Raw genomic sequence first — 27842 nt, forward strand, 5'->3', positions numbered from 1 at the left:
AAATATATGCAACACAGAACATTAGTCCCACCATGCTCAACCTTTTGATTTCTGACTTTATCTTAAATCTTAACAACATCTGTCTCCACAACCATTCCACTATCTGTTCAGACACTCTGGCTCCCACCTGCAACCAGTTTAAACCTGCACCCCCCCCCCCCCCCACTCCCAATGCAGTACTAGCAAACCTTCCCATTATGATATTGGTACCCTTCTAGTTTAGGTGCAAACCATCTCTTTTATACATTCCACCTTCTCTGGAAGAGAGGCCAATAATTCAAAAATCTGAAGCCCTTCCTCCTACACCATCTCCTTAACCACAAGTTAAACTGTATGATCTTCTTAATTCTGACTTCCATAGCACAAGGCACAGGTAGCAATCCTGAGATTACAACATTGGATGTCCTGTTATTTAACTTAGCACCTAATTCTCTGAACTCACTTGCCAAACCTCGTCCCGCTTCCTACCTATATCATTGGTACCTACATGGACGTCCAAATTAAGAATGCTGTGGACTCAGTCTGAGGTGTCCCAGACCCTGGCAACTGGCAGGCAACATACTATCTTATATAGATGGCAACATACCATCATACTAACATACCCCCCACCCCATCCCCAACAGAATTCAGAATGGTATACTTGGTGTTGAGGGGGATGGCCACAGGCGTACACTACACTGATTGTTTAACCCCTTTCACTCTCCTTTTACCCAGTTTCCTGTGCCCTGCGCACTAGGTGTAACTACCTCTCTATATGTCCTGTTTATCACCCCCTCAGCCTCCTGAATGATCCGGTGTTTATCCAGTTCCAGCTCCAACTCCCTAATGCGGTTTGTTAGAAGCTGCAGCTAAATATACTTCTCGCAGTTGTAGTCATCAAGAGACACTGGAGGTCTCCCTGCCTTGCCACATCCTGCAAGAGGAACATTCAGCTATCCCAGATGGCATCCCCACAGCTCTGAATGTGCAAATAGAAAGAAGAAAACAATAAACTAAAAGAACACATGGTCCAGTCTGTTTGTTTCCCTTGTGGCCATGGTGATATGTTGGTGGAATTGGAGTAAAATGTCTTGCAGATTAATATGATTGAAGTCTCCTACAATTATGAAGAGACCATCCAGTTGCTTGTTTTGCAGAGCATCTCCCAGTGGGTACTTGGCATTCATGCTCAGGGACTGTAGACAGCGGTAATGAACACAGCAGTAAGCTCCTTGAGCAGATAATATAGCAGGCTTACAATTGTAAGATGTTCAGTTTCCCCAGATCAGTGATAGACTTGTGCACCAACCTTTGTTAATATACACACTGATTCCATCTCCTCTGGATTTCCTTGAAGAGAGGTCCTGTCTGCACAGAGCAGAGTCATTACATCGAGTTGAATCACTGAGTCAGCCATGTTTAATCAAGTTTCAGTGAAAACCAGAGTGCAGCAGTTTCTCATCTCTCTCTGCATTCATTTTCAGTCTCAGTGAGTCTATTGTGGAACTGATCTTGGCACATTTTATATGGTGCCTGTTGTTTGATAGGATTCAGTGTCAGCTAAGTGCTTAAATTCCCAAAGCATCTTTTATTTTCATTAATGCCAAACACTTTTAATTGGCCAAGTCCAGACATTTTTACCTTGGAAGGTGTTCATGCCCAAAGTTATCCTCTATGGGAAAAAAAAGCATGGGACAAATGCCAGCCTGTTGGATATTTTCACAAGGGGAGGAGTTCTTGCAACAGAATGAAGTGTCAGTATTAAACACATCTTTAAAAGTTGAAAAAAAATAAGATAAAAGCAGAGATATTAATGACTATAAAGCATAAATATTGGGAATATATGTAATAAGCCATTGATTCCTATTACCTACTGTTCTTTAATCAATCCATATTAATATTTTCCCAAACCCAGGCTATGTTATTACCTCTGTGTGATGGTTTTTCAAATGCCTTTGAAATTGCAGTTATTAAATCCACTGTTCCCCAATCTATCTTGCTGGTTATATTTTCAAAAATTGTTACTGGATTTGTCAAGCTTGGCTTCTCCTTTATAAACCATGTTGACTGAGCCAAAATTTGCTCTGCTTTTAAAATTTTCAATGACCAATTATCTAATGTGCAATTTTATCAGTATTTAGTTGTTCATTCACACATATTTCATGACCATTCCAAATTTAAAAATGCTGGATATCAAATTATTGTGATGCAACTGTATTAGGTTAGTATTAAAGTGTTGCAATTGGATTGAGATGATTTAGAAATGCAGTATTAAAGTTCAAGTTAAATTGTGTCTGAGAGATTTGTCTATTCACTTGTCAGAATTCTGAGTTCAAACAAGCAAGTTTAGAAAAGATCTGTAATGCAGCTTTGGATGAAAGCTTGTGTCCTCAAATGATTGATTAAAATTAAGTTGTGAGTACCTATGTAGCACACAGTGTAGGTGCATGCTGTCCCTTTATGGCAGCAGTCTCTGAGGATTACCAGTTTTCGATTTGAAGAACGTTATCACTTGTACAGCCGCTGTATTGCACTCAAGTTCTGCTCACGTAATCAGAATTTGTAACACTTGGAGATCAAAGATTACATTCCTGGAAAAAAACAGCAAAATAAATTGCACAAAATGGAGAAATATTTGAAAACACAACAGTTCGAACAGAATAGATTTTAAGTCATTTGATTTATAGCTATCTGTACACTAAACCCCATTACACAACATACAGTGTTATGTCAATGCCATTGAAACATTCATTCCTAACATGAAGTATTGTAAGAGTAAAATAACTAAATGGAATGAAATGAGATGTTTCCATATTATTAGCTGTTTTACTCTATTTGAGAAAGCAGGTAATTGAGAGAATTATTTAAAGCTGAAGGTTTGAATAAGTTAGATACAATGTCATGTTTTAAACCCCAAAGCTCACATCATTTATTTACATAGATTCTCTTATCAAATTTATTCAAGTACAGGCACTGCCAGAGGTTATTGTGAAAGTTTCTGCACCAGGAACAGCTATCTTGAAAGCTCCTCAATAAAGCAATGTTGATCTGATTTTAATTTTAGTAAACAAACATGAAAAATTATGAATATTTCTTGTTTTGTGAAAGCACAAGATTTGTACCGAATACATGTAGGCTTCAATAAAAGGTAAAATGTACAAACTAGATAAGTCCAAATTGCAACACAAATAACAGCTCCATCAATACTTGATCCATGTCAAGATCATTATTCATTAGTTTTATTTCAGATTTCCAGCATCTGCAGGTTTTTTTTTGCTTTTTTTTAGGAAGTTTGGTACTTGATCAGCCAGTTTCCTCTGTGTCCCTCAATACTGAGAATATCTTATTACCTAATTAATAAGTTTTTCATCAACTAGTTAATACTTTCAATATTTGGCCAGTCTATTAATAATTTTAATACCCAATCAGTGAGGTTCACAAAGTTATTAAAGTGTAAAGTGAGAATATCTGATCAATTGAAAGTCCATATGCAATGTCAAATCAGTTCTGAACTGAAATAGGACATAACAGTTAACATATTTTAACATGTATTCAGAACTTCATTAGTAATCATCGACCATTAAATTAACTCTCTTGAAATACTGATAGTGATGAGACACCAATGCCCAATTACCAATACCTCATTTTTCCCTTGGTATTTAGCTAGCAATCATCATATAATCTAATTTAGTTAAAATCAACAACTGATTTTCTATTGTGTTTTCATTAACTACTTTCCAGGGATAAGATGCTTGTCCTCTGCTCTTCGGTCTGTCAACCAGTTCATGGTAATGAAGGATCATTGATGGCATGGGCTGGATCACATGTGAAGGACACAGTGATGGCATAACGTGTGCCCCACTCCACCTTTTCCACGTAATGGAGGTTTTCCGAGCCAGATGTGAAGAATGAAACTCGACCTGGGATGTGAAAGATGAGCAAAAATGAACTCTAACATAGTCTCAAGTTCTGTAAGATTTGTGTTTACAATTAAGCCATTCTGATGGTTTTTCGACTGCTATAACATGTATATGTCTATCATTAAGAGAGTATTTAAAAATCTGTTTTACAAAGCACAATGGATAATGTTACTTAAAATAATTAAATACATGGAAAGAAAGACAAAGGCAAAAATCATGAAGCAAGTAGTCTTTTGGTGTGTCATTAATTGATGCAATTAGACATATCATGTAGAAATACTGATACACAGCAGCCATACACTGTAACCAATGCAGAAAGTTTCTCACAGTTGTAACTGGACACAACTCAAAAGCTACATTTGCAGTGATCCAAATACGTTATGCAGCAAGAGGTAATGCATAATACAGTTCCTTTCCTCCATCATCATGTTGTAAAGCATAATATGATTACTTCATGTGCACACAAAGAAATAAAAATGCATTTCTTACCGGTTATCTGCATTGATTTGATTATGGAAAAGATGTTTACAGAGGATGTTATCATTTGTTTATAATATGTGAAAACAGACAAAAATACAGCAAAAGATTTGTTTCTACTGAAAGTGATCCTTTTGCAGACAATCAACCAGATACGTATATTCAAGTTAGTATAGTTTGGTTCCCAGTGAATAATAATGCTCTTGGTTCAGTGTAGCACTGTCCTCTCAATAAGAAATCATGAGTTCGAGATAACCTTCCAAATCTGAGCCCATAATCTAACTTGACACAACAGTACATTGCTGTAATAATGTTGGTACTTCTGGCACACTTTATCTAAGATACTGAAGCCTCTCTCTCTTAAGTGAAGGAAAATATATGGTTAGCCTGGTCAATATTTATCCCTCAGTAAACAACACCAAAACCATTCAGATGATCCATTCGTGCATCCAACTACAGAGATTGAATCTTGAAAAGAAAAGGGTAGTTTGGTGAAAAAGTAGAGCTTATGGCTGGTGCAAGCTCAGTGGGCCAACAGTGGCTGTTTCTGCATTGTGACTATGACTATGTCGGAACTGAGCTCTGCACAAACTGACAGCTGAATTTTCCCATGCTTCATTTGCTCAATATGGTAAGAGGTTCTTTTCTTTCCAATGTTCATTTCTATCATGTAACTTAAGTGTTATTTGAGATTAGAAATTTCTGAATTTCTTGCATTTTTACTGTGTGCAGAATATTTAAAGACACTTGGCTATACTGACTACACTGACTGCAATTCCTTTAATGTTCAATAATCTATTGGTTACTGTCTTGAATCTATTCTGTGACCATGCACCTACACTTCTAGCTCTGCCAGAAAAAGTGGGATCTCCTAGTGCCACCTATCTTAATTCCACTTCCTATTCCCATTTCCCGAATGTCTATCCATGGCCTCCTCCACTGTCGTGATTAGGCCATTATTATGCTGGAGAAACAACACCTTACATTTCGTCTGGGTAGCCTTCAACCTGATAGCATGAACATAGATTTAGAATTACTCTGTATTACTAGTTCTCAAGAAAATGAGTATGCAAATTGTCCCTAGCTCACAACAATGTCACACTTGTATTTTTCTTCTCTCCAGCTAAAAGACCAACTTTTCCTGACTATGGCAGGTACTTTCTGGATGACTTACTGAGTCTATGGCTGTATCCTAACACTCTTGAATGCAATGTGAACCACAGCCAAGAGAGTGCTTGTTCACTGTCTAGTTTATCTTCTCTGTTTATGACCTGCCTGGAACATCTGTCAGCAATTTGAAAAGAATTAGGCCACCTTCATTTGACGCACATTTTAAACTTTTATCATGTCCAACCGGAACTCAAACTATGAACAATTCCCAAATTTATAGCAGTAGTCCCAAAGAAAAATTGCTGAGCTCAGTTGTGGGAGAAGTTGAAGTAAAATTCATGCCAATAATAAGGGAAACCGTGGGTAAAGGGATAGACTATGTACAGAAATATTTCGTTTAAGTACAAACATTCTATATCATCACTTTCTAGGTCATAGCACATTTTATGAAGAATTAAGCAACCTCAGAAAATAATGACGACACCAAAAGCAGACTCAATAGTTAGGTCAACTGAGGCATTCTGTAAAAAATTCTATTGAATCAATTGTAGTATTTTCTTCATTGGCTTCATTAAAGTATAATATCCATTAATGGTATTTCATCGTAACTTACCACAACAGGTTAAAATCTTGCAAGTGTATTTATCAATTTCAATTTGATGTCAGCTTGTTCTTTGGAAACATGCTCTGCCTCTGAGTTTTACTGCACACTTAATTTTACAGATCCAAGTCATTTTCTTAACATAAAATTAAGCACATACTTTAAATAAGAAGCACAATTACTTGTCAGATACAAATATTATACAGGCCGTCCCAGGTCCCATCAAGTTCCATTTTTAGCAGATGTCCATAGCACAATTTTGTTGAGAAGTCCAAAAATACACATAAAACCACAATATGCTAACCGTAACTCCATATTATTGTAATCACGTCATCAAAAGCATGCAAAATTGAATTGATTAGAAAGAACATTTACTCAAAGTGAAGGTGTTGGGGAAAGAAAAAAGAGGAAGAGGGAGGGAGAGAGAGAGACTACAGCTATAATTCACGTGGTTGTATTGTAGATTGTTGTGTTATTGGCATTAACATGCTTTGCTGTAGATTAATAACAAATCAGTTGTTATTCTTTTATTTTGTATGAATGATTTTTATAATAAACTTTGCAAAATAATGTTAATTGTGGACACACTGATTGGCGATGATGATTGAAGTGACTCACCACCTGTTCTGTTCCTAAGCCACAAATTTGTGCAGCCTAGCAGTCTAATCTATGCAACCAGCTAGTTCCACTCCATTATTTTCCCCCAGAGCTCTGAGAATTCTTACCTTTCCGATATCTTCCCAGCTCCCTTTTGAATGTTACAATAGGATTTATCCTAACTACTGCATCTGGCAGTGCATCCCGAACTTAATCATTGGCCGCATAAAACAAACGATTTTCTCACATTCTATGACAGTATAAGCTCTTGACCATGAAAGAGAGAAGTTTCATTGTATCCAGTCTTTGTGATAATAAATATCCGGCAGATCCCCTGGCAACCACTTTTCCCGAGAACCACTTCAGCTTCTGCAGGTTGACTCTGTATTGATAAATCTTCTTTACACCATCTAGTGTGCCTTTACACATTTTTCTTGAACTATGGCAGTCAAAACATTTCATCATACCAGTGCATTACAAAGCTTCATTTTGAATCCCTTGCCTTTGTATTCCTTAATTTTGTAAGGCACAGAATCCCATAAACGTGTTTCAAGGAGCCTCACCATTTTTAATTAACTAAGTGCATATACGCCCAGATCTCTCTGTTCAACTCCCCCTTTTAGAATTGTGTTGTATAGTTTACATCTCCCCCTTATCAAAATGTAAATGCTGAGAAATGCAAAGTTAATATTCATCTGTCGTGCATTTGTGCACATTACCAATCTGTCCATAATCTATTGAAGTCTACTTCTCTGCTCTTTAGAGTGCAGTACACCTACATGTGCAGGTTTGGAAACTGGCGCCGGTATTGTAAATTCAAGACATTGATATACATTAAAAAACAGTACTGCCCTATATCAACCATGCAGGAACTTCACCCTATATCTCAATCCAGTCAAAAAAAAATTACCTTTTACCACAACTCTGTTTCCTGTTATTTATCCAATTTTCTAACCAGTCCCTTTTATTCCAAGATGACAAGTGTGTCATGTGGCAATTTATCAAATGCCAGTGTGCAGGCAGCACATTAGAGCAGTTAGAAGAGTTGCGAAGTTTCCCCCTATATATCACAATGATGTGCGGGGCTAGTTCACTTCTGTAAATTGTCCTTAGGGTGTGGGTGAGTGGCAGATTCTGGAAGGGGGGAGCAGCTGAAGAGAATGTGAGTACATAAAAAAAACTGCAGGATAAAAACTGATGAACAGTTTGATGGTTCAAGTCAAAGGTGGGCCAAGGAGCCTGCTTTTGAGAGTCTATGACCTTTATGTCTTTGTATGTATCAACCATTTTCCACTTCTCCCCGCTAGATCAGCAACATAATTCTATGATTAATTAAACATAATTAGTCTTTAACCAATCGATGCTGGCTTTTTCTAGTTAATTCGTCTGAGTGATTGATTTCTGTTTCTAGAATATTCTTTACCTCTGAGTTTAAACTAACTGGTCTGCAGTTAGTGGGTTTATTTCAACACATTTTTTCCAACAAGGAATAACATCTGTAACTTTCCAGCCCTCAAGCACATTCTGAATCTTTAGATGTTTCCATGATTATTGCCAAGGCAATAATCCAGGGAGCACTCCTTCTTGATGCACCTGCCAATTATTCCCGCTGTATTTACCATTTCCTACCTGCCAATCACTCTTGCCCTATAGGGTGTTCTCTTGCTGCCCTCTTTGGGTACCTAGATGTTGATGACGGTGCAGTTTGAGAATATAGGTGAATTCTGATGAAGAATCTCAGCCCAAAATGTTGAGTGTTTATTTCCCTCTGTGGATGCAGCTTAATGTACTGAGTTCCTCTCGCATTTTGTGCGTGTTGACTGATCAAAAAGGGCAACAGTGGCAGAGATTGGTTTCATCAGCATTGTATTTGAATGTTGTTAACAAAAACTGAGATAAATATGAGGTGATGGGGGAAGAAACAATCGCAGATCCTTGGGGATACAAGAAGTAGCACAAATGGTTATCTGAATAATGAAAATTAGTCTTGGGAGATTGGAAGATATGAGAGTTGATGTTATTGAATTGCTTAAGACCTGGATTGGACATGAAAAGATAGACGTTGAGATGTTTTGCACTATTGGGAGAAACTTGAATCAAAATCAGGTTTAATATCATAGGCATATGTTGTAAAATGTTTTAACTTTGCAGCAGCAGTACAATGCAATACATGACAACATAGAAAAACGACTGTGAATTACAGTATATTTCTGCAGCAGAGATGTGGTTTTTGAGGAGGATGCAAAGAATATCATGGATAAAATGAATATCTAACGAGGATGTCATGAACAGAGCAAGCACTAAAAAGAGAAATAATGTATGAGATCATGAAAAGGTAACATAACTTCATTGGACGTGATTAGGAAAGAGGAGTTAGAATGCCCGGTAATTATGGGAAAGATTGAAGGGAAGAAAGCAAGAGGAAGGCAAAGACAAATGATGATGGAGCCAGCAGCCAGAGAACTGTAAATGAATACCATTGAATTGATCCACTTGACCCGAAACAGGAGTGTGAGGGCCATGGCAGTCAAAACTCGTGGCACCGGATGATGATAATGCTGATGACAATTTAACTATTTTATATATATATATATCTCTCAAATAGTTAAATAAGTAGTGCAAAAACAGAAAAGTAGTGAGGTAGTGTTCATGGTTTCAATATCCAATCAGAAATCAGATGGTGGAGGGGAAGAATCTGTTTATAAATCATTGAGTGTGTGCCTTCAAGCATCTGTACCTCCTTCCTGATGGTAACAATGAGAAGAGGGCATGTTCTGGGTAGTGGGTGTCCTTAATGATGGATGCTGTCTTTCTGAGGTATTGCTCCTTGAAGGTGTCTTGGTTAACATGGAGGCTGGTGCCCATGATGGAGCTGACCAACTTTACAACTGTCTGCAGTTTACTACGATCCTGTGCAGTAGTGCAGGCAGTGATTCAGTCAGTTAGAATGCTCTCTGAGGTACACCTGTAGAAATTTTCAATTGTTTTAAGTGACATTCCAAATCTCCTCAAACCCCTAATGAAATATAGCTGTTGTCTTGCCTTCTTTATAGCTGCATTGATATGTTGGTACCAGGTTAGATCCTCAGAGATATTAACACCAAGGAACTTGAGATTGCTCACTCTCTCCACTTCCGATCCCTCTATAAGGATAATAAGGATGAGGGGGAAGCCATTTAAGACCAAGGTGCATAGGAATAACATTTTGCAGAAAATTGTGATATCCTGGAATTCTTTACACCACGGTGATGTTGAGGCTAGACCATTAGGGATATTTAAAGAGGAGGTATATTTTCAAAAGATCAGGGAATTAAAAGCTGCATTAAAGAAAAAGGTCTACATGCAACAGTGCATTAAAAATAGGGCAACGAGCACAGAAGAAATATCACACTGAGTGCCAAGGCAGGCTCAAAGTGTTGAATGGCTTACTCCAGTTCCTGATCTTATCTTCCAACAGATACGAATAAACAACTGCATTCCAACCCAGCTTGATAATGGTAAGGAGGTTTTGGAGGAAAAGGATGTGGTCAGCAATGTTGAAAATCCCTTAACAAGTTAATAATGTTGATGGATACATTGCCTTTGTGACTGCTATGTATAATTTCATGTTAATTTTGATAAGCAATCTTTCATAAGAAGGGTAAGAATAGCTACTTGATGAGAGGAATTCAAACATGTGGAGCTTACTGAGAGAAGTAGAGTTCTCTGATCCCCAAAACTTTGCTTCATGGTTTACTATTCAAACATCTGCTGCTTTATAGTGAAAGTCATTATTTCATTAGTTTGATACAACTGTTCATTAATATTTGATTAACATGTCTAAGATATCCATAAATATGCAACTGGAAACACAATATAAGTTAATTGATTATGCAAATTAATTTTCACAAGATGTATAACAATTTCAAAAATTACAATCCTTCCTCACAATTTACAGCAATTATTCTCTCCTTTAACTTAAAATGCATGCCACTGCCTGTTAAATTAAATGTAATGCTTAAAGCATAAGAGACCTTGGCTCTTCATATTAAGGGATACTACTTATACCTAGACGTTTCAAGTTCAGGTAAAAGTAGTTATTAAACAATGTCCTTTCACTCCATTTTCCAACAGTTGTTTAGTACATTCCACACAAGTACAAGGCCAGTTAAACTGATTGCACAAATAGATTTATATTAGTCCATTACCGGGTCTTCCGCAAAGTAAATGGTCAAAGGACAAATCTCTGCTACTCAAGATTATGTTTCAGGCTCTTACTTAGATGACAATGTCCCTAGATGCACATTTAGATGCACCCTCCATTGACAGAACGTCAGGCGCACCATCCTTTCCCCTTCTGGGAACAGGCACCAAACACACTGCCATCTCCCCCTTTGGGAACAGGCATTGGATAGACTGTCCTTTCCCCCATCTCTGGAACATAGCCCTCTCCCAAAAGATTGTGCTGTTTTGAGTGTGCAGAGGGCAGATGAGATCTCAACTGTCACACACACTCCCTGGGTCAGGAAAAGAGTGAAACTTCCTCTACTCCATCCCATCACACCCTTCCATGGGCAGATACGAGTGAAGCTCCCTCCACAGCAGCCCATCACACCCTACCAGGGTCAGATACAGAGTGAAGCTCCTTCTATTCTTGTCTCACTTTACAGAACATGGCAGGACAATGATCTCTTCACCTGTTCTTTGATGCACTGAGGAAACTTCTTTGTTATTGTTCATGATTTTTGTTGCTGAGTTCTTTACCAATATTAAACCCTGCGGGAAGAACTTCATCCCCCGATCGTACCCATTCCCTCCCTGCACTCTGCGATTCTGATCATCAGTCCCCTCCGCCCCTCCCCTTCTACTATTGTAACCACTGACCATCAACAGATCTTGACTGATTTGCACTTGCTCTAAACAAGTCTTCCTTTGCTGCAGGCTTACCCAAGTTCCGCTCTCATAGGATCTTGGGGACCAAGTGCATATTGCCCTGAAAATGGGTGCACAGGCTGAAGGTGGTAAAGGAGGAGGATGGCATGCTTGCCTTTATTAGTTATGTCTTTGAGCTAGGAGTCAAGAGGTTACAGTCTAGCTGTATAAAATTCTGCTTCTGGAGCATTGCATTCAATGCTAGTCGCTCCACTGTAAGTAAGGATGTGGAGGCTTTGGAGAGAGTGCAGTAGAGGTTCACCAGGATGCTGTCTGGACAAGAGAGCATTACCCACAAGGAGAAGTTGTACAACTCGGGTTGTTTTCTCTGGAGAAATGAAGACTAAGGGGAGACCGAATAGAATCATACATATACTGTAGAATAGTAGGGATGTTTGTGAGGGTAAGTGTGCAGGTGATGGCGTACAGAGGCTGGGACTGCACCATCGCCAATATCGCCCTCACCACCAGGACCAGGATGTGTCCCACACATCTCGTGTGAACTCATCCCTCTCACCTTAAATGCACGATAACCGGAGAAGGTTAGATCAGACTAACACCAGGAGCACCATGCACTGCTCTCATCTTTGTATCCTTCAGTTACATTAACACTGGGAGCGCCGTGCACAGTTCCCACCTCCATAAACTAGATTCAGACCCACAATGGGAACATCATGTACAGTTCCCACCTCTGTATCCCTGGGTCAGAACCACAATGGGAGCATTGTGCACAGATCCTGTCTCCATGTTCCCTGGTAAAAACCACAACAGGAGCACCACTCACATGTGAGAATTCTGGAATTTTTGTTTGTACATTCTAACCTTACCCCTTTCTTCCTTCCTCTCCTGCAACTCACTGACAACACTCTACCAATTTCTGTCATCCCTGAGATGGTCCCTGGCACAGGATTATTCTCCTACTCTGCTCCAATTCCTTTTGGCTGTTATCTAGTGGCCATTTTATTGGAGGGTGCATCCAGGTCCTAGTTTGGATAGGACTGTAGTGTTGCTGGGGTCCCATGTCTTGATGACGAGGAGGAAAGTGGTTCTCATCGTCTTCCTGGTCCTGATGGTGAAGATGACACTGGCAACAGTGCAGTCCCAGCCTCTGTATGCCATCACCTGCGTCGTTACCCTCAGCAACATCCATACATCCCTCAGGAGTTCCAAGATCCTGGGATATCTGCAGTTGTGTTTCAGGCCTTGCCCGGCGTACAACAGACTTGCCTTTGACATGGCAACCAGTCACTGGCAAGGCTTGCCCCTCCGTATCCGTGCCTGGGATGGTGCTCACCATCTGAGGACACACTGAGGTGCATGGCGGTGGGCCTAAACCCAGGCCTGACTGAGGAGGCAACCCAAGTCAGCAATGGGATCAGACAAAAGATCAGAGCCAGGTCTTCCCCAAGTCGCAACAGCAGCCACAAAGTCAGCTGCAGACTAGGCAGTCCTCTCCTCTCTTTCCACGACTGGATAGGCAGCTGGTGTGCATGCTCCAAGCCAATCCAGATTACTGAGCCACCGTCTACTTCACCAGAGGAATGAAGATGTCGCAGAGGCTGTTGTGGGAATCTGAAAGGAGAGGATAGAAGACCTTGGAAGAAAGGGATGGGAAAGGAAAACCAGGGGGAGATGGGCAGGTAAGGAAGTAAGGAGAGAGAGGGAAACAGGGATGGGGAACGGTGAAGGAGAGGTGGTGGGAGGGGGGTTTCCCTAGCCACAGGGACCACTGAATGATAGCAGTGGATGGGGGGGGGGAGGTGGGATGGCCAGTATAAAGAGGTGAGGGGAAGGAGAAGAGCAAGAGCTGGTGTGCTCTCGATGGATCCAGGTGAGGAGGGATAGCAGGCAGATAGAGGAGGTTACAGTGGAAGTAACAACAGAAGCTGGGCTGTGATGGATGATGATGGGAGTCTGATAGGAAAGGAAAGTGGAGCAGGGAACCAGACTGTTATGAGTGATGGACAGACCTGATGGAAAATGGGGTGCAGAGTTAACCATTCCCCTCCCCCCGAGAACTATGAACTATTGCTGTTGCTTTGCTGCTAATGAGAGAGAGAGAGATGAAGCACAGAGGCAGGAACATCTACAGATAAGAGGGAGAGAGAGAGACTGTTGATTTATTGGATTTTGACTCTTCCTGTTGTTACGTACTCGTGACACATGACAGTGGAGCCCTTGTCACATGACTGGGGTTGAAGCTATACTGGACTTGAGGTTATGGTCGTGAGATGGTGGAATGACGTCATTTTCCCGCCAGTAGAGATCATGTGACAGGTTTTTTTTCAGGTTATAAAAGGTAGACCCCACCCTGTGAGGAGGGGCAGTTCGTGGCTGGATTTGCCAAGTTGACTTCATGCCGCTGCGTGTTTAAAAGATGACGCAGTTTAGTTGAAGGATGAAGTTTTTATTTAATGCCTAAAGTTTAAAAGGTCATTGCCAGCAGGTTCTTTATGATTCTGCTAGTTCGAGACAGTGGAGAGTGAAGATTGGAAGTTCAGAAGTTAAAGATCGAGGAGAATCGCTTTCTACGGTGAAACAGGGGCGACCTTTGTTTGATCCTTATTTGGAAGGATTTCGTTGACTATCTTTGTGTTAATCCCTAGGTTTAAGTAGAAAGGATTGAAGGTAGTGGAGAAGGAAAGGTCAGTGCCTTTAAGCCGTTCTGTTTCGTGAATTCTTCGTGGGAAGTTCGATGTCGGGGATCGAAGCAAGCGACGTGAAAGAGAATTTAAATCGTCTTATAAAGTCTCTCCTTTTAAATGAACTGTGAGCATATCGAACTTTTGGCAATAAGACTTTAAAGAACTGTTTTTGCAATATCACTTTAAGAACTGTTTTTGCAATATCGCTTTAAGAATTGTTTGGGTTGCCGCTCAGCAGCTGTTTCCGGTTGCGTCAGTGTTTGTTTACTTTTGGGGGGTTTGTTTCCTGTGTTTAATAAACGTGTTGTTTGTTATAAAAAACCCTTGCCGAACTCATATATTTATTGTTGCCTGAATACGTAACATTAAATATGGGGGCTCGTCTGGGGGTGAATCGTTTGAGTTTAAATGCTTGCTAACTTTTATATCGGTGTTTTGGAAATGGGGATTACTCGGTTCTTTTGTTTGGCTTGTTGTGGTATTCGGCAGCAATGAATATTGATGAGTTTCTGGCTTCGCCAGCTGCGGAGGTGTTGGCGAAGGCGAAGAAAACTGAGGTGTTTGAGATAGCTAGTAGATTGCAACTTAAAGGTATTTTGCAGACTACATCTAAGGCTGTGATACAGAGAAAAATCGCGTCACACTATGTGGTCTCGGGTGTTTTTGATGATTCGGTTTTAGAGTCGTTTCCAATAAGTAATCTGGAGATGCAGTTGCAAATTGAACAAATGAAATTGGAGAGGTGTAAATTGGAGGCGGAACAAAAGCAGAGAGAATTTGCATATGCAATGGAGGAATTAAGGTCTGGAAATCAGTCTTCTGGTTCTAAAAAACCGTTTGTTGCTAGTCAAGAAATTAAATTGGTCCCTCCATTTAGTGAAACAGAAGTGGAAAGGTATTTTCAACATTTTGAAACTATTGCTCGGATGTCAGAGTGGCTGAAAGATAAATGGTCAGTGTTGTTACAGAGTGTAATTAAAGGCAAAGCACAACAAGTTTACACAGCTTTAACAGCTGCACAAGCACTTGATTATGATATTGTAAAGAGGCATATCTTAAACGCATATGAGTTAGTCCCAGAAGCATATAGGGAAAGATTCAGAAGTTTGAAAAAGTCTGTGGAAAAAACTTATGTGGAATTTGCCTATGATAAAGCTATGTGTTTTGAGAGATGGGTTTCTTCTAAAAATGTTAATGGGGACTATGATACATTGAGAGAGCTGATTTTAATGGAGGAATTTAAAAGAAGCATTCCTGTTGAAGTAAGGACCTACTTAAATGAGAAGGATACTGATAAATTGCAGGACTGTGCTAGATTAGCTGATGAGTATGTTTTAATCCATAAGAATAAATTTCCTCAGGGCAGAAATTTTAAGAGGAAAAATAACATGCAGACTCAAGGTAAATCAGAAATTAAATCAGAAGTTAATGAGAAAGGAAAGCCTGTGAAGGAAAGACAGTTTGGTCTTATTTGCAACTATTGTAAGAAGCCTGGCCATGTAATAGCTAACTGTTTCAAATTGAAAAAGAAAGAGAAGGAAGCAGTTCCAGATGCTTGTGTGCAACATACTGAAGCACCTGTAAAGTTACAGGGTTTGATAAACACAAATGAGGCTTTGTTAGAGTCTGACCAAGTTAGAAAGGGACATGATCATTTTATAACTTAAGGGTTTGTATCCTTGAAAGAAGGATCTACTCTGGTGCCAATAAAAATCCTTAGGGATACTGGTGCTTCTCAATCACTGATGTTAGACAGTGTGTTGAAGTTTAATGAAGAGTCTGATACTGGTGAGGTAAATTACATAAGAGGTGTTGGAAGTGATTTTATGCCTGTACATTTACATAAAGTAAATTTAAAGTCAGGGTTAGTTACTGGATTTGTTAACGTAGGATTACAGCATAGCTTACCTGTGAAGGGTATTTCTTTATTGTTAGGTAATGACTTGGCAGGTGGATAAGTTTTTCCTGAAGTGCATTTGACAATGGAGTCAGAGGAACCAGAGTTGAATTCTAACACAGATTCTTCCTGTGTTGTGACTAGAGCTATGGCTAAAAAGATTGATGCGCAGAATGAGGTTGTTACTCAGGACTGTTTAACTCAGGATTCGAGTTTTGAGGATGTGTCAGAGACTTTCTTATCTTCGTTGTTTGAACAAGATTCTGGGAGTAAGTCTGACTATAAAGATTTATCTTTGTCTCGGAAGGAGATGATAGCAGAGCAGAATAGAGACTCTGAGATTATAAAATTAAGAGAGCAGGTTTTACTAGATTGTGAAATTGATAAGGTGCCAGTAGGATATTACTTGCAAAAAGGAGCGTTGATGAGGGTGTGGAGATCGCCTACAATTCCTGCAAGTGAGGATTGGAATGTTGTTTACCAGGTAGTTGTTCCAAAAGTTTATCGAAATGAGATTTTGACTTTAGCTCATAGTGTGCCTTTAGGTGGACATCAAGGGGTAAGAAAAACTGTGGACAAGATTTTAAAACATTTTTACTGGCCTGGTCTAAGAAAAGATGTGGCGATGTTTTGTAAAACGTGCCATACTTGTCAAATTGTGGGTAAACCAAATCAGGTTACGCCAGTAGCTCCATTACAACCTATCCCAGCATTTGGTGAACCATTTTCTAAAGTTATTGTAGATTGTGTTGGTCCATTACCAAAGACAAAAACTGGTTATCAGTATTTGTTGACTATCATGTGTACTTCATCTAGGTTTCCAGAGGCAGTACCACTTAGGAATATAAAAGCTAAGACTGTGACAAAGGCCCTTATAATTTTTTTTTACTTATTTTGGATTACCTAAGGAGATACAAACTGATCAAGGCAGTAATTTTATGTCTGGATTGTTTCAACAGATAGTTTATAAATTGGGAGCTAAGCAAATCACTTCGTCTGCATACCATCCAGAATCGCAGAGTGCCTTGGAGAGGTTTCATTCTACCCTCAAGAATATGATTAGGACATTTTGTGTGGAAAATGAAAGTGACTAGAATGAGGGTATAAACTTACTTTTATTTGCAGTAAGGGAATCGGTACAGGAATCTTTAGGTTTTAGTCCATTTGAACTTGTGTTTGGGCATAGAGTTAGAGGACCTTTAGCTTTATTGAAAGAACAGTGGATTAGTAAGGAAGTACACACTAATTTGTTGGACTATGTGTTGAAATTTAAGGACAGGTTACATAAAGCTTGTAGCTTAGCTAAGGAAAATTTAAAGTTGGCTCAGGAGAAAATGAAGACTTGGTATGATAAAGAAGCTAGGATGAGGGTGTTTAAGCCTGGAGATAAGGTGTTGGTTTTTTTCCCAGTGCAGACAAATCCTTTACAAGCTAGATTTCATGGTCCTTATGAAATTGTGTCTAAAATCAATGATGTGGATTACGTGATAAAAACTCCAGATCATAGCAGGTCAACACAACTTTGCCATATAAATATGTTGAAACCATATTTTGAGAAACAATCTGATACTGTGACTGTTGTGGTTAGTGAGAATGAGTTTGATTTAACTAGGAACATGGTAGATGATTCATCTGACTTTCATTCTAAATCCAACATTGTTTCTGTCAGGTTACCAAATTCAACCATTCTGGAAAATATTGATGAAAAATTAGCACATTTACAGTTAGAGCAGAGACAACAGATGAAGGAGTTAATTTTTAAGTATAAGGAGTTGTTTCCAGATGTTCCGAGAAGGACTACTATAGCTTCACATGATGTAGATGTTGGAGATGCCAAACCTATTAAACAACATCCAGATAGGATGAACATGGAAAAATGTGAACTTGCTGAGAAAGAAATTGAATATATGTTAGAGAATAATAGCATTAGACATTCTAACTCGAATTGGAGTTCGCCATGTGTTATGGTGCCAAAACCAGATGGTAGTATTAGGTTTTGTACAGATTATAGGAAAGTGAATGCTGTAATGAAAACAGATGCATATCCAATTCCTAGAGTAGATGATTGTGTAGGTAAAGTTGGAAAAGCAAAGTTCCTTACAAAGACTGATTTATTGAAAGGGTATTGATTGGTATGTTCCATTAACGGACAGAGGTAGAGAGATTTCTGCATTTATAACTCCATCTGGGTTATATGAGTATAATGTTCTTCCATTTGGGATGAAGAATGCCCCAGGTACTTTCCAGAGGATGATTAACTTTGTGATTCAGGGATTGAAAGATACTGATGATATTGATGATTTAGTGACAGGAAATGATACTTGGGAAGCACACATTATTGCGATGGAGAAATTGTTTGAAAGGCTTTCAAAAGCTAACTTAACTATTAATTTATCTAAGAGTGAATTTGGACATGCCACTGTGACTTACCTTGGTTATGTTGTGGGTCAAGGTAAGGTAGCTCCTGTTCAGGCAAAAGTTCAGGCAATTTTAGAGATTCCCACTCCAACGGGGAAAAAGACTCTCAGGAGGTTTTTGGGAATGGTAGGATATTATCGGAAATTTTGTAAGAATTTTGCTATTGTTGCCCTTCCATTAACTAACCTTCTGCGGAAGAATGAGAAGTTTGTGTGGACGGTGCCTTGTCAAGAAGCATTTGAAAAATTGAAAACAATGATATGTCAACAACCTGTGCTTAAGGCACCTGACTTTGGAAAACCTTTTTCATTGGCTGTGGATGCTAGTGATGAGGCTGCAGGAGCAGTATTAATGCAAAGGAATGAGGGTGATGAGGTTGATCATCCAGTAGCTTACTTTTCTAAGAAATTTAATAAGTATCAAAGAAACTATTCAACAATAGAGAAAGAATTGTTATCTCTTGTTTTAGCTTTGGAATATTTTGAGGTATATGTTGGTACAACTCAAAAACCACTTATTGTTTACACTGATCATAATCCGTTAGTTTTTCTGAGTAAGATGAAAAACAGAAGATTATTAAATTGGAGTTTGATGTTACAAGAGTACAATATTGTGATAACTCATATTAAAGGTAAAGATAATGTGGTTGCTGATTGTCTATCTCGATGTTGAATGTACACTGTAATTTTTTTTTATGGAGTGATTTTTTTTCTCAATTGTAACACTCCTACTGTATTGTGAGTTATAAGCTGTTATATGATGGTGTTGTGTATTGTGTATGTTATAAAATTTATACCTTTGTTTTTCTTGTAAGCAATTGTTAAAAAATTTTGTTCTTGTCAGACCAAAAATGTTTTTTTGGATGGAGGTGTTACCTACTCGTGACACATGACAGTGGAGCCCTTGTCACGTGACTGGGGTTGAAGCTATACTGGACTTGAGGTTATGGTCTTGTGATGGTGGAATGATGTCATTTTCCCACTAGTAGAGATCATGTGACAGGTTTTTTTTACAGGTTATAAAAGGTAGACCCCACCCTGTGAGGAGGGGCAATTCGTGGCTGGATTTGCCAGGTTGACTTCATGTCACTGCGTGTTTAAAAGATGATGCAGTTTAGTTGAAGGATGAAGTTTTTATTTAATGCCTAAAGTTTAAAAGGTCATTGCCAGCAGGTTCTTTACGATTCTGCTAGTTCGAGACAGTGGAGAGTGAAGATTGGAAGTTCGGAAGTTAAAGATCAAGGAGAATCGCTTTCTACGGTGAAACGGGGGCGACCTTTGTTTGATCCTGAGTTGGGTACATCAGGATGAGAGACTTAGAATCCAGAAGACCACATTAATGATCACGCACAAATCCTGCCAAAATAGTGAATTTAAATTCAATTAATTAAATCAATTTTAAAATTAATGGTAATCACCTGGTTAACTCATGGCCATTAGAGAAAGAAATTTCCTTTTGATTCATTCCAGACTTTATGTGACTCCAGAAAAAATCAATATGGTTCTCACTTCACTGCCTGGCAAGCCACTTGATTAAGGGGGCACTAAAGGTTTGCTCTGTGGCTCAATAAACTGAAGATATTGGGCTTCACAGCTCATTTCAGTCTGGAAATGGTTACTGACAGAGAATAAGGAGAGTTGCATTTTTATACTGTAGTACAGAATCAAAATTTACCTGTCTGAATTAATGTAGATTTGTTTTTTTCTCGCCTACCCCCAAGTGCTCACAATTAAACAAATAGAATTAATAATAAAGCAATTTGCATAACCTATTTCTACACATACACATTGAGTTACAATTTGCAGGGAGAGTCGATACAGTATTAAGCAGCAGTGTGGCGTAAGGGAGATGCAGAGAGATGACAGAGGATGTAGACAGGCTGTGTGAATGGACAAGGACAGGTAGATGGAATATAATGTGGTAAAGAGCAGGGTTCTCCACCGTGATAGGAAAAAAAAACAGAAAGGCAGTGTCATTTTGAAGTGGTGACAGATTGAAAGGTGTTGATGTTCAGGGGGAACTGACTGTCCTTGTATATGAATCACATAAAGAACGCAGGCTGAGTATAGGTTCGTACCTTTTGCAGGAGGGGTACAGTACAGATAATGTGCTGGTTCACTGTTTTATTGGTCAACAGTGACCTTGGTTGTAGTGAGGACTAGGCCTCAAACCGTGATGTTTCCTGTTTTCATTGCCGAGGAGGAAGGCATCAGAGCCGGTGTGCTCCATCAGAACACCAGAGGCAGTATGGCGCAGCATCCATGCTGGTGTTGGTGCTGCCCCCAGTGTTCGCTTGGCAGAAAACAAGATGTACTGTGGCCAACTGCAGACTGCTGGAACATCCATGGACTCATGGACTTACACTATATATTTTTGTGCGTCGCTGTAGTTTACCGCTATGTGCTATGTGTGCCTTGTGCTGTGTGTGTGACTGTTGGTACTGTGTTTTGCACCTTGGAACCAGAGTAATATTGCTTCATTTGGTTGTATTCATGGGTATTCAAGTATGGTTGAATGACATTAAACTTGAATTTGAATTACAGTAAAAGCAATTTTCATCAACGATTTTAGAGTATACATTAGTATTCCAAATATTCCCTATTTCATCGCTTTTTCACCTTTCAGAGAGATGGATAGGCTTGACACAGTGGTATCTGCTTCTCAACATCAGGCTGAATGTCACTCATAGGAAACTCCGATTCCCACGTTTAGCAATTTGCAGTCTGTTTCATTGTTTTGAGAGAAGTTGGTAATTGTACTGAAACTGTACTCTACAAATTATAATATTACAGAAAATCTTGACCTTTTTCCACAATTCAGGATTGTGCTCAGGGATTTTCTTCTGCAACCAAAAGTCTTGATACTATTTTTAAAAACTTGGCTTTAGCTCATTTTGTACCGAGATTAGTTCTTCCTCCATCCTTCCTGTTAATTTCTCGCTATATGTATACAGGAATGGATTTATTACCCTATCTGGAATTTGGATCAGGAGAAAATCCTGAAATATCTCTAATACATCTTTAAGCAGCTCACCCAAATGGGGATATTATACTTGAAGGTCACCATCTTTCTCACCCACCTCAGAGAGGCTTGGAAATTGGAAAAGGTTGCAATGGCCAATGTGATACTTAAATAGGGTTACATGGAGAGAAAAGTGGAGATGACTGATTTGACTTTCAGAAGATTCACATCATTTCCTTCAAATTGAAGATTTATTTCATAAAAGTTTCCAAATAATTATGACAAGTAAACAATGTCCTAACTTACTTATAGATAGAAGCATTCAAGTCTTCAAAGAGTTTTATCACAGTTTGAAAAAGTGCTTAAAAGTATCTCAAGCAGTTTCCTTTTCAGAGCCATCTAACTTCTGTGTGCAACAGCAACTGTCCAAACTGTTATTCATTCTCAGTACAGAGCTTTTGAAATAATCCAGAATTCAGAGCATGGGACTTAACTTTATTTACAGCTGTGATAACAGTATTTAATGATTTATGCAGCCAATCACTTAGGTTTTTTACAACAAGTTGTTGTCTATGAAATACACACTGGATGGTAAATATGTTCGATACAGCTTTTTTCAAGAAAATAATGACCCATCGGTGGCATTCTGACATTGATGGTGCCCCACCTGTTGCACAAGCAAGAAAATGTCCGTTTGGAAAAATTGTTCAACAGTTCAAAATATTGAATCTCCTTCATATCCATCTCGAGTCCCCTTGCAAATAACAACACTTGAACCACGCTTTCGTCTTCTACGAAGTGAGCATAAGCAAGAAGCAAAGATTCCTGGCCTGGCACAGTTGACTCATTCAGCTGCAAAGTAAATTCTGTTGTCTTGTCCTAAGTATGTTGCACAATGTGTCTTCCACATTCTCTGACATTTCATGTATTTGGCTTTGAAAAGAGTTGTCACTGAGCAGAATCGCTTTAATTATTTGATCTCAGATTCAGATTATTGTCATTTATAAACCACAAATACATTACAGTTAAAAATGAGACAAAGTTCTCCGGAATGATGTAACAAAAAAGCACTAAACAGACCACACAAGAAAAAACACATAATGTTTGGTAATCCCCAATCCAGAGCCCGGAGAGGCTGCTGCGTATCAGTATCACGCTACTGTCTTAGCACGTTCCCCGGAAAGGAACTACAAACCCATCAGACAAAACTAAAGCTACAAGACCTACACAAAGCCACATAGTTACATATAGTTACAGTTAACATATAGTTTCAACAGTGAAGACAATACCATAATTGATAAAAGACTAACTGACACAGACCACATAATTATAACACATAGTTTCAACAGTGCAAAGCAATGCCATAATCTGATAAAGAGCAGTCCATGGCACGGTTTAAAAGAAAGTCTCAAAGTCCCGACAGCCCATCATCTCACGCAGACGGAAGAAGGAAGAAAAACTCTTCCTGCCATGAACCAACAGCGCCGCAGCTTGCCTGGAGCCAACTCTGGGAGGCCCGACCACAGTTAACTCTGAGTCCGTCCAAAAACTTTGAGCCTCCGACTAGCCTTCCGACACCAAGTACCATCTCTGCTGAGCGCTTCGACCCCGACACCAGTCGCCAAGCAACAGGCAAAGCCGAGGATTCGGGGCCTTCCTCTCCAGAGATTTTTCCGATTGCACAGTAGCAGCGGCAGCGAAACGGGCATTTCAGAAGTTTCACCAGATGTTCCTCCGTGCTTCTCACATCCGTCTCCATCAAATCAGGATTGTACACGGCATCCTACTTGACAGATTACAGATATTCATTCCAAAGAGGCCGCTGCGCGCTGCGTCGCACCGCCATCTTGCATCTGGTGACTCATCTGCTGACTTATGCAAAACCATACTCAGAGCTTCCCTTAAATCTGGCAGAATCTGTCCTTCTCCAATTGTATGGGGCTTTCCAGATTTAGTGATGAACAATGAAATGCTATATGAACCATCACTGTTTTGTTGGGAAGTGCTGGCAAATATGTTTTGAAGTATTTTCCATTTCTGAAAATTTTCGCAAAGTGACTGAAAATAAGCCAATTTCTTGTTTTCCTTATCAGAGTGTATTCTCTTCAAATATTCAAGGAGCCTAGAATGGTTTCATTGCCTCATTAGCTGCCGTTGATTACTTGGTGCTGGTATAAATCCATATTTCAGATACTCCAAACTATACACTTCCTTTTACTTTGCTCTGCTTCTGCCATTTTCATTATGGATTACAAGATTTTCAAGATTTAAGATTCATTTATTATCAAAGAATGTATAAATCATACAATCTTGAGATTTGCTTGCTCACAGGTAGCCACAAAGCAAGAAGCCCAAAAGAACCAGAGTAAAGAAAGAAGAAAAAAATAAATGACCAACACTCGATGCACAACTGAAAACAAAATCATGTAAACAATTGCAGCGAACAGCAACATTCCGAACCAAAATTGAGTCCTCAGATCCAAACCCCCAGGACAGCCGGAGTAGGCCCAAAGCCTCACTAATCAGTTCATCATATTAGTGAGCACAGAGCACAACAGCCAGCGCCGTCTTCATAGCCTCAGCGCCATGGAGATGACTATTGTGGAAAACAAGCAAAATCAGTTTTTGCTTCCAACCCTGACACCCTGCCTTTTCAAGCTATCTGGGTTAGCATTTAAATTGACCCAACAATGGAACAGTGAAAGGCTCCGGCACCCTGGAGAGAGAAGTGAAGATCGCATAATGTGAGCGAAGGTTCATAAAGTGGGGCAGCGATATCTTGGCTGGGCAGTGAGCTAGACCATCCAAAAAGGGCAGATTCTGAACTTTACTCCATTGAACACCATGCCCTAATTCACAGGATTTGAATCGCTTAGTGATTAGAGTGTGGGAATCATACTAGTTAATTCTGTGCTTCAGTAGTTAACGGCAATAATGGCCCAGAAATAACAAAAGTTTCTTCAGTCGAGATTTCTCATGACATCCAGAATACAAAAATGTCACATTGCTTTTCAACAGCTATAACTCACTTCAAGCAAAGTTCAAGAGAATGCTGGATTAGCAAGAAATGAGGTGTTTACATGATCATTGTAATCAATTATGAGGCACTGAGGAACAAATGCTTACAATAAGTAATTAATTTCTTAAATTAAGCTGTAATCCCCCAGCTGTCCCCAATTACTACTGAGCACCCGCACCCCCCCTTTATCTTTATCTCCCCCCTTAGAACTCTCATGGCTGGGTGGGGTGGGCAATGTCACCCACTTTGGGTACCACTGGTGTATACCAACTATAAATGTACTGCAGTTAGTCTAACAGCCTTTATAAAATCCATGACCTCTATCACAAGGTAGGAAAAGGGCAGCAGGTGAATGGGAGCACCGTCTGAAGATTCCCCTCTGAGGCCTATGCCATCCTGATTTGGATGTATAGCTTCATTACAGCTGAATCCAAATACTGGAAGTCTACCCAACATACAGTGGCAGTAACTTCCCCAGGAAGGTTCATACAATTCACAGCTACTTCTTAAGGGCAATTGGGGTAGGCAATAAATAATGGACAAAGACTTTTAGATACCAAAAAATTAATGACAAGAACAAAATTTATGGGCTGTGGTAGTCCATTACGCTCAAAGAAATTTCAAGCATGCAATAGGATATAGAGAAACCAAGGCAGAATGAAATGAGGCAAAAGTGATGCAGCCCAAAACCGAGAATAGAATGAATCAGAAACGGGAATTACAGAAAAGATTATGGCAAAACAAGGTGAAAGACCTCCAAGCACAAAAAGACAAAACATTAGAGAAACTCACAAAAAGCAAGTTAAAATGACTGAACCTGCAGGCTACAGCGGGGGTGGGGGGGTCCACTGTACATTTTGAATTTAAAATTCAGTTTTCCTATGAGTTGTATATAGAACAACGGGAAATCTGTATTGAGTCAAGTAATAAACTAGATGCAATTGAATATTGAAAATCTTGAAGATAAACTTTGAAAAAATGCTAGCATCTTATCTGAAAGACATATTTACCTCAAAATAACCTCAGAGTTTGCTAATCTGTATAAAATGCAGGCATATAGTGATCTCATCTGTTTATTTACTTTATTTTGCAGTAGCATAATCAGGTCTTCACAATGTAATTGCAAATTTACAAAAGGGCATCACACCATTTCACCCAATCAGTGGTACAAAGTCTGTTTTACCAGTTACAATACAAGAATTTCCAGGATTCCTAATGTCATTATATTAGTGGATCCCTGACAGTACTGCACAGAAATAAAACCAAATGGCCATTGTCCCTTCCCCTTCTCCGTGTTCTTCAGGGTCTCTATGAACTCTAGGAGATGGTGTGTCATACCAACCACCATGTTCCCATGGAACCTAATATTTCTATGCCTTTCCAAGCAAACTTTAAGCTCACTGCATGTTTTTCTTTTTCTCTTTGCTTTTCACCACTCGCTAACATCCACCCCACATTATATCTTCTTCCTTTGTTCTTAGAGCTACAATCCTTGGTTAACACCAAATCCATAGATTCTGTGTTCTCTCACTTAATCATTTTGAACATGCTGCTAAATTCATGTTGATCTACTGCAGTATAGTAGAGCTCCAGAACATCCAGCTGGAATGCTGGCAATCTCCATCCTACCAGTGTCTGTGAAAGTTTTGGCTGCCACGAAACCACAACAAGCAGTATTCCCAAATGTGCACTACCCCTTTCTCAGTGTTACCTCCAGCTAACACTGATTATGACCTGCTGCACATTTTCATCTTTAAAAGGGCAATGCATACAAATTAAATATGCAGAGAAGGCATATCTTTATGAAACAAAGTACAGTCATTTCCGTTTGCACAGAATAATGGAAAGGGATGTGGATTTCTGTTTTTTTCTAAAGCAGTTCTCCCCAGACGAAAGCTTATTAAAAACCTTTCAACATACTGTCAGAGTAACTTGCATTCACTCTTATTAAGCAGACATGATGTTCTAGGCAAAATGGTATAGACTACCTTCTTTCCATGAAACAGTGAATCCTTCATCTTCTTAGAAGTGCCAGTGGAGATTAAGTTGAAATGCAAATATAGAGACAAAAAATTGACAAAAAAAAAACTCTAAATTCAGGCACTTCATCTCAGAAAAACTCTATGCCCAGTACAGCCAATAATTACTCAGCAAACCAATGGAACTATATACAGAGTGATATTTTTAAAGTAGCAACAAATTGCACAATTCTAATGAATCTTCAAGCTCCAAATGGCAGTGTTCTTTCAGGCAGAAAATAAATTCTAATTCATGAGCAAAAAGAAGCTGAAGAGAAATATATTCAGCATTCCGAAACAGTTCAATTGTAAATTGCTTCAGCTCAAACTCAAGGTTCCATTCAATCACACTGTGTTATCATGAAATTTTCCATGGTATGTGGTAACTTATTTGGTGAGTTCACTGCAGGAAGCTGGAAATCTAGCTTCATTCTTCATTTATTTTATGTTTCATGCCTTTAATATTTGATTCAAAGTAATAGCTCCCTCTGAGATAGTAGCACAGATTGACAGCTCTCACAAAACCCTATATACTTAGTGTGCGATGACTGCTGATTGCATTACAGATTATTCAGACAAACTGGCAAACTACTGCTGTAATATCCCCAGCCTGAAGATAACAGAAAGAATATGAAAACCAGCAAAAGAATTTATTTGCAGGTTTGATCAACTTTTAATCTACAAACAATGCAATAATATTTATGGAAAAATAAAGAAATGAGCATTTAAACAATAGAGCAAACACCTTATTATGCCATAAGTAGTTTATTAGAAGCAGCATACTGTATTTCCCTCTACATTTGGAAGCTACAGACATAAGTAAGAAATATTTCCAATCAAAACATTTTCTCTGTAGGAGATAAGTTCACAATGAATTCTTAAAAGATACAGCTCTGTAGCTTGCTGACTCTCAACATCCTCTTTCATCTACAGATAGTAATTTCAGATGATTTAGATAAAACTAGCCTAGTCAGAGCAACCAGTGGCCTGATTTAAATTCAGATTTTATTGCCACTCATTCCTCACAACAGGTTGAAAGGAACTGATCTCTTAATCATATTGCTCCAGTGATTGCCAGGATAAAATGCATTTTAATTGAACAAAGTGGAATTATTAAATCTTTTCTTTGTAATTACTTCAAATCTGATCGAAGTGAAGATTCCAATAGTTGTCCACACTACCAGGATAACCTTATTAACAGCACACTTCAGCTAAAATTCATCCTTAAAATATATAACCCCAATCACACTGTTGCTGCTAAATCAAGAGATTCTAATCCCCCTGAAATA

At 39.1% G+C, this 27842-nt stretch overlaps 1 protein-coding gene across 1 annotated transcript in view; it reads right to left on the reverse strand.

Moving 5' to 3' along the window:
• Window positions 1–214: 214 nt before the first annotated feature.
• The window catches only part of uts2r2 (urotensin-2 receptor 2), a 126560-nt gene continuing 98932 nt past the window's right edge, over window positions 215–27842 (reverse strand). Inside the window, exon 9 of the mRNA XM_059948699.1 lies at window positions 215–3899. Within this exon, the coding sequence (XP_059804682.1) occupies window positions 3763–3899 (137 nt within the window). The 3' untranslated portion in view covers window positions 215–3762. The remainder of the gene's footprint in view (window positions 3900–27842) is intronic.

The sequence above is a fragment of the Hypanus sabinus genome, chromosome 23 (genome assembly GCF_030144855.1).
Source record: "Hypanus sabinus isolate sHypSab1 chromosome 23, sHypSab1.hap1, whole genome shotgun sequence".
Classification (NCBI taxonomy): Eukaryota; Metazoa; Chordata; class Chondrichthyes; order Myliobatiformes; family Dasyatidae; genus Hypanus; species Hypanus sabinus.